The sequence below is a fragment of the Hipposideros armiger genome, unplaced genomic scaffold (genome assembly GCF_001890085.2).
Source record: "Hipposideros armiger isolate ML-2016 unplaced genomic scaffold, ASM189008v1 scaffold_94, whole genome shotgun sequence".
NCBI classification, from domain to species: Eukaryota; Metazoa; Chordata; class Mammalia; order Chiroptera; family Hipposideridae; genus Hipposideros; species Hipposideros armiger.
The window spans coordinates 4,478,078-4,484,344 of NW_017731444.1; the positions used below are offsets into that span (position 1 = coordinate 4,478,078).

Genomic DNA, 6,267 nt, shown 5'->3' on the forward strand with positions numbered 1-6,267 from the left:
CATCCATCCATCCATCCATCCATCCATCCATCCATCCATCCATCCATCTAACCATCCATCCCTACTGATCTGCCCATCCATCATTCTTTTAATTCTTCTACCTAATCACCCACCTGCCCATTTATTTATTATTAATTCTCCTACATAAACACTTATCCAACCATCCATGCTCCCATCTACTCACCCACTCACCTGTTTATCCATTTTCCCCATCCATCTATCCATCCATGAATCTACCCACTCACCCTCCCATCCCATTACATCCACTCATTTCCATCTATGTGCCCCCCTTTTCATCTAACAACATTTTCTCAGCATTTGACATTGTGCTAGGATCAATGGACTTTGGAATGTGTAAGCCGACACTCTGGGCTACCCAGGAGTTCATTATCTAATTAATCACAGAGTGACAAGTGTTTTGATGAAGGGAACCTCAGAGAGCACACCTTATTGAGTCACAGGAGATGTTTGGTAGGATGGTTTGGGGAAGATTTCAGTAATTCTAACCTTGACTTTTATTTTGTAGATTGGTGAGCTGCCCCCACAAACCACTGAGACACTGGCTGGCTTCATCCCTGAAGTGAGTGCCCCACTACCTAAGATCACTATGTCCTGCCCTGCCCTGTTTTCCAGTCAAAGGGACAAAGGACTTGAGAGGCAGTTTTTCAATGCCACATCTTCCTTGTCCAATGTGGAATCATCCCAACTTCCCCATAAAGTACCCTTTGGGTCCAGCACAGAAACACCTCAGCATTTGTGCATTGTACTTTCCATGTCCAATATAGAAATAGCCAGATTGTCTGTTTTGTTCCTTATATTTCCTCATAGACACATCCCAGCCTTTTCGTGTCATATTTCCTGTGCCCAAGGTAGACTCACCCATTTTATGATGAGCTCCTGGTTTCAACTGAAACCACCAGTCTGAGGGTTGGACCTGAGGGGAGTTTCCTGGTTTCTGTAGGTGGCTGAGGCCTATCCCAAGCCGAAGCCCTTGGTGACTCAGATCAGAATAAATAAGCCCCCCAAGGTCACCATGAAGACAGGCAAGAGCCTGCTGCACTTCCATGGCACCCTGGAGATGTTCGCTGCTCGACGGCGGGGCAAAACTCCTGTGTCTCTCTTTCTCCTGGAAGTTGTGAGTGGAATCTCTTCCCCATTTAGGCTTAACCTCTTGAAAGGTAGGGTTTTAGTTGATAGACAAGTAATAGATTGAAAGGTTCTTAGTTAATCTCAGTTGTGTGGTTCTAACCTCCCAGACTTTGTCACCTGATGTCTGATCCTTGGCTCTGCCATTGAACCTTTGAATGTCTAGAAAGATCAACAAACTGGGGGTCAATAGTTTAGTCCTTCTTTTTCCCTCCCTCCTTCCTTCCTTCCCTCCCTCCCTCCCTCCCTCCTCTCCTTCCTCCCTTCCTTCCTCCCTCCAAAATTCATTAGCATCTATAAGGACAGTAAAGGGCTCAGCCAGGAGACTCTGGCAACCTAGAGAGATCCCAAATTTAGTTTGAGGAAATCACAGAGGACTTCCCAGAGGAAGTGATGCCTGAGCTATGTTTTGAAGGTTGAACAAGAACTGGCCAGGCAAGGGGTTGATGTTGGGGAGACTGGTGATGCAAGGTCCTCCAGGCAGAGGTTACAGGGTGTGCAAAGGCCTAGAGCAATAACATGGTGAGTGCAGGAATCTACAAACATGCCAGGTACAGGGAGGGGTGAGGAGCCTGGGCTGGGGTCATGGGGAGACTGCTAGGTTCAGTTCCTGAAAGTGGGATGGTCAGAGAGGAAGACCTCTGCTGTCTTGGCAGTGGTGGTGCTGCTGGGAAGATGGTAAAGCCTCTGGTTTTACCAGTCCTGAAGGGGGGTCCACTGCTTTCTCCCTGTTTCCCCCCACACCAGCACTTTAACCTGAAAATCCAGTACTCAGTGCATGAGGACCGGCTACAGATGGCTACCTCTCTGGGCAGGTAGGAGTCGGCTGCCCACACTGGCATCCCTGTACCCCTGAATGAGCATTACCAACACCATTTGTTCTCTTGCCACAGGGTCTCTCCCTAATCCATCCAGCACAGCCCACAACACTGCCAGGCTGCTCTGGTTACTATTCCTGCTCTAAACCCTTAATCGTTTCCCATCGTCTACATGATCTTTTCTCAAATCTTAGCCTGGCACTCAAGGCTCTTCTCAAATTCTCCCACCACTGCTCCCACGATTCCACTAGGATCTTGCACAGCGAATCTGATTGTGGGCCCATGAGTTTTTTTTCCATTTAAAAGGACTTTGCCCATGCTGTCCAAATGCCGCCTATCAGTGGCCAGCTCAAACGATACCTCCTCCAGAAGGCTTTTTTTTTTTTTTGAGAATTTTTACAAAAATTTATTTGAGCCAAACAGAGGATACACCTGGAAGAAAGACCTCAACAGACTAACAGAAATGCTTCCCAGCAGCCTTTCTTTATGCTAATAACAACTAACATTTATAGAACTCTGTCTATATGTGAGGCACTGGCTACCTACATTATATTCATTATCGCACTTCGCCATCCTAGCTTTTACCTTCAGTTGCTCATTACTTTTTGTATTTGCCTTAATCTTTGATCTGACTCATATTAGGCCAGGATTCTTTCAGTAGCAAGAGACAATTCCAACTTGAACTAACTTAAGCCCCAAAGGGAATCTTTTGGCTCAATTAATTGAAAATTCTAGAGATAGACTTGCTTTTGGGCATGACTGGATCTAGGTATGCAAATGAAGCCTTCGAGAATCTCTCTCTCTCTTCCTTTGGCCTTTGCTAGCCACTTTGTTGACTAAATTCTCAAGTAGCCTCTCCCCAGGTGGTGGCAAAGTGACCCCCAAACAACAGAGGCCTTTTTTCCAATGGTTCTAATAAAATTACCAAAACTGCTTCTCATTGGTCTGTCATGGATCACACGACCAACCCTAAGCCAATTACTGTGACTTGAAAGATGGAATGCTCTGACTGGCCAGGCCTGGGTCATGTGCTCACCCTGGGACTTTGGTTTAGCCCCACCTGAATACTTTGGGCTGAGAGTGGAAAATGGAGGGTCTGTTACTAGAATAGAGAATAGATGTTGGGAAGATAAAGCCACCAGATGACCATCACATGGCCTGTTCTGGTGCCAACAAGGATTAGTGCCTACTGGAGACTGTGGAGGGGATGGGGCTGGGTGAGGAATCCTAACTCTGTCGTGCAAGAATCTGGAATTTACTGCAAATCTCTGCGTATCTCTGCATACCTGGCCTTAGGCAGGAGCAATAGATATGGCAGAGGGAAGAGTCAGGGCCAACGGAGGAGGCAGTAGTGTGGGCCGTGGAAAACAGAATGGGCTGGCTGTAATGAAAGGTGGTGAGTGCCTCATCAAAGGTAGCATGCAAGCAGAGACTTATGAACACCAAGTCGGAAGGTGTAGAGGGGACTTCTGCATCAGAGAGGGCTTGGGGTGTTTGAGATCCCCTTTCTCCAGGACCAGGGGCAGCGGCTCTGACTGCCCTTCCACTCCTTGTTTTCCTCTGTCCCACAGATTACTGAGCCTGGCCCGGGAGTCCTCATCAATTGGTGCCTTCGATGTAAGTGTCCCAAGTGTTTCCGCCTGGTCTGGTAAGACTGGGCTTATTGTCTCTTGGGACTGCTGAGAAGGGCCCTGAAATGGAGGCAGAGTACATAGAGCAGGTCATTGTGGGGTTTGGAGCTCCTGACTTGCTGTCTGACCTTGGAAAAGTCACCTAGCCTCTCTGAGTCCCTGTTCCCTTTTCTGGATAGAATCTGGACATCTCCTTAGATTGATTTTAGAAACATTGTCCTGCATAGCAGCAGCCTGAGCTGGCTTGGTTGGCCCAGCTGTCATTTTTATTAGTCTCTGTAGCCTCAGGGCCCAGTATAGAACCTGACCCAATGGGTGCTAGCAGCAACTACAACATGTACTGAGCACTTGCTCTGTGGTACATGCCTTATCCAAACTCATTGAATCCTCACAGCAACCTGTGAGTAGGTGCTGTTATGTTCCACTTTCGCAGATGAGGAAACTGAAGTAAAGAGAAGCAGTGAAACAAAGGTACTGAGTTTTCTGTAGGACCATGAAAGGTGCCCACAAGCCACCCAGTGTCTCCTGAATTCCCCCAGGCCTGCACCATGACTCAAGGCCCTCATGTCACCCTAACGGACAAAGCAGAGGTGAAGGGCATCAACTTACAGCCAGACAGGGATCGGGCCTAGTTTCTATGCTAGCTGAACAAATTATTTGATGTCTCTAATATTCCTCCCTATAGTCCCCAGATCCAGTTGGAGTGAGAGCTGAAAAAAAATCTGTCGACTTGAATTGAATGATGGGATGTGGGTATCTTCTCTCTCTCCCCCAGGAGAAGGAATTGACTGGCTTCATCGCTGATTTTCTCCGAGAAGCTTACATCCCAGCCGTCAACGGTGAGGGAGCCAATAGGCTTTGACTTTGCTGTTGCCAAGGAGTACTCTAAGCAGGAAGGGATGCTACCTGATTGGTCTCAAAGCCCCTCCACTGACCCCAGAAGGGGGAGGCTAACAGGGAGAGGATGGCCTTTGCTGAATCTTTGAGGCTAATGTCCACTGAATATCACCTGTCTAGGGACAAAGGCCCCTGTCACAATTGAGATCCTTGACCCTTGACCCCACACCATGCGTCTGATCCTGACACAGACCTGGGATGTAAATACTTGGTGATCTGGCCGATGCTGTCTATGCCTGCTCAGCTGGCAGACCTCATGAATCAATCACTGCACTATTGCCCATTATTCTGCTCCAGGCAGCCACACCTTACTCAATTTAGAGCAGTCAGGCTGAAATGACTCTTCATGTATTTCTCAGATGTGCTCCAAGTCGGCCTCCCACTTCCGAACTTCCTGGACATGAATTACAACCTGGCAGAGCTGGACATAGTAGAGGTGAGGAAAGGAGCTGGGGAAAGCCATGTTAGTCAACACTTTTGGCAGATGAGTGAAGAGCAAAAGCCTGCCTCTCTCAACCTGGAGGGAGTCGGGCTGAGGAGGGCAGTGGCCGTCAGTACAATCCTTCCAATTCCTTCGGCAATACCCCACCCCTCAGACCCTGCAGTCCCACCCTTGGCCAGGGCATCCCCAGAGGGAAACATGAATTCTGCTACTCTCTTTCCCTGCCACCTCGGGCAAAGTACTTTACTTTTTTCTATGCCTCTATTTTTCTGTGCTAAACATGGGGGTGATACTATGGGTACCCACCTCAGAGAGCTGTTCTGATGATTCATTGAGATAATTCACCTAAACATATACAGGAAATGGTCAATAAATATTAGCTTTACATTGCATGCCAACCATTGCGCTTGGAGCACTAAATGTGCATTTGCTCTTTTGATCTCTTCACTCTGGGAGGTAGAGGTGTTTGTCCCCACTTGACTATTGAGAAAATTGAGGCTCAGAGAGGTGAAGGGTCACAGGTGAGCCTAGTTCATCCTCTGTTGTTAAACACCATGCTGGCTTCCATTTTCGGCCCGGGCTCTGGTCCATTCCACCCTGTGCCTGAGTGGCCCCGTCATCGCTCTCTCTACCCCGACTTGATATTTTGCCTCCTGCCAGAACGCCCTGGTGCTGGACTTGAAGCTGGACTGATTGGGACAGGATTCGCCTGCCAGCTGCCTACACACCACCAACTGGCTGCACCCCGTGGAAGAGCCTCTGATCGGAGCTGGTGGGCTGGGCCCCCTACCACAGCTCGCTGCTTCCTTTGACGAGGAGTGAACAGGGCAGGCCTGCGCTGGGGACTTGGCAATAAAAAAGAGAAAGGCCCACACAAACATCTAATGTTTTGACCTCGTTATTTGTAGCAAATCCGCATGCAGCTTTTCTTCTCCTTTGGTGGGTTTTGGGGTCTAAGACAATCTTGGGGTCTGAGGGAAGCTAGTCACAGCTTGGGGCAGGCTTGAGCATATATTGAGTGCCTGCCGAATTGCATACTCAGGGCTTTACTTGTACTATCTCATTTAATACACACACTAACCCTGGTAGGGGAGGCCACCATCGCCATCCTCATTTTACAGGTGAGGAAATTGGGGCACAGTGAGATCAGCTGCCTTGCCCAAAGTCACACGGTTTCATAAATGGCAAAGCCCTTCCCACCACACCTTAGCTGCTCGCCCCCAAATCTTGGTAACATAAGGATGGCCCTATTCATAGGGAGCCTGTAGAAGGCCCAGTGTGCTCCCAGGAGTCCTCCCTGTGTCACCTCCTTTAATCCTCACAGTAGTTGAGG

General features: G+C 48.6%; 1 protein-coding gene across 1 annotated transcript in view; it reads left to right on the forward strand.

Moving 5' to 3' along the window:
• BPIFB6 (BPI fold containing family B member 6) overlaps positions 1 to 5,794 on the forward strand; it is a 12,245-nt gene extending 6,451 nt beyond the window's left edge. Inside the window, exons 9-15 of the mRNA XM_019645708.1 lie at positions 527 to 580; positions 962 to 1,135; positions 1,894 to 1,961; positions 3,536 to 3,581; positions 4,371 to 4,434; positions 4,852 to 4,928; positions 5,595 to 5,794. Of these exons, the coding sequence (XP_019501253.1) occupies positions 527 to 580; positions 962 to 1,135; positions 1,894 to 1,961; positions 3,536 to 3,581; positions 4,371 to 4,434; positions 4,852 to 4,928; positions 5,595 to 5,627 (516 nt within the window). The 3' untranslated portion in view covers positions 5,628 to 5,794. The remainder of the gene's footprint in view (positions 1 to 526; positions 581 to 961; positions 1,136 to 1,893; positions 1,962 to 3,535; positions 3,582 to 4,370; positions 4,435 to 4,851; positions 4,929 to 5,594) is intronic.
• Positions 5,795 to 6,267: the final 473 nt, after the last annotated feature.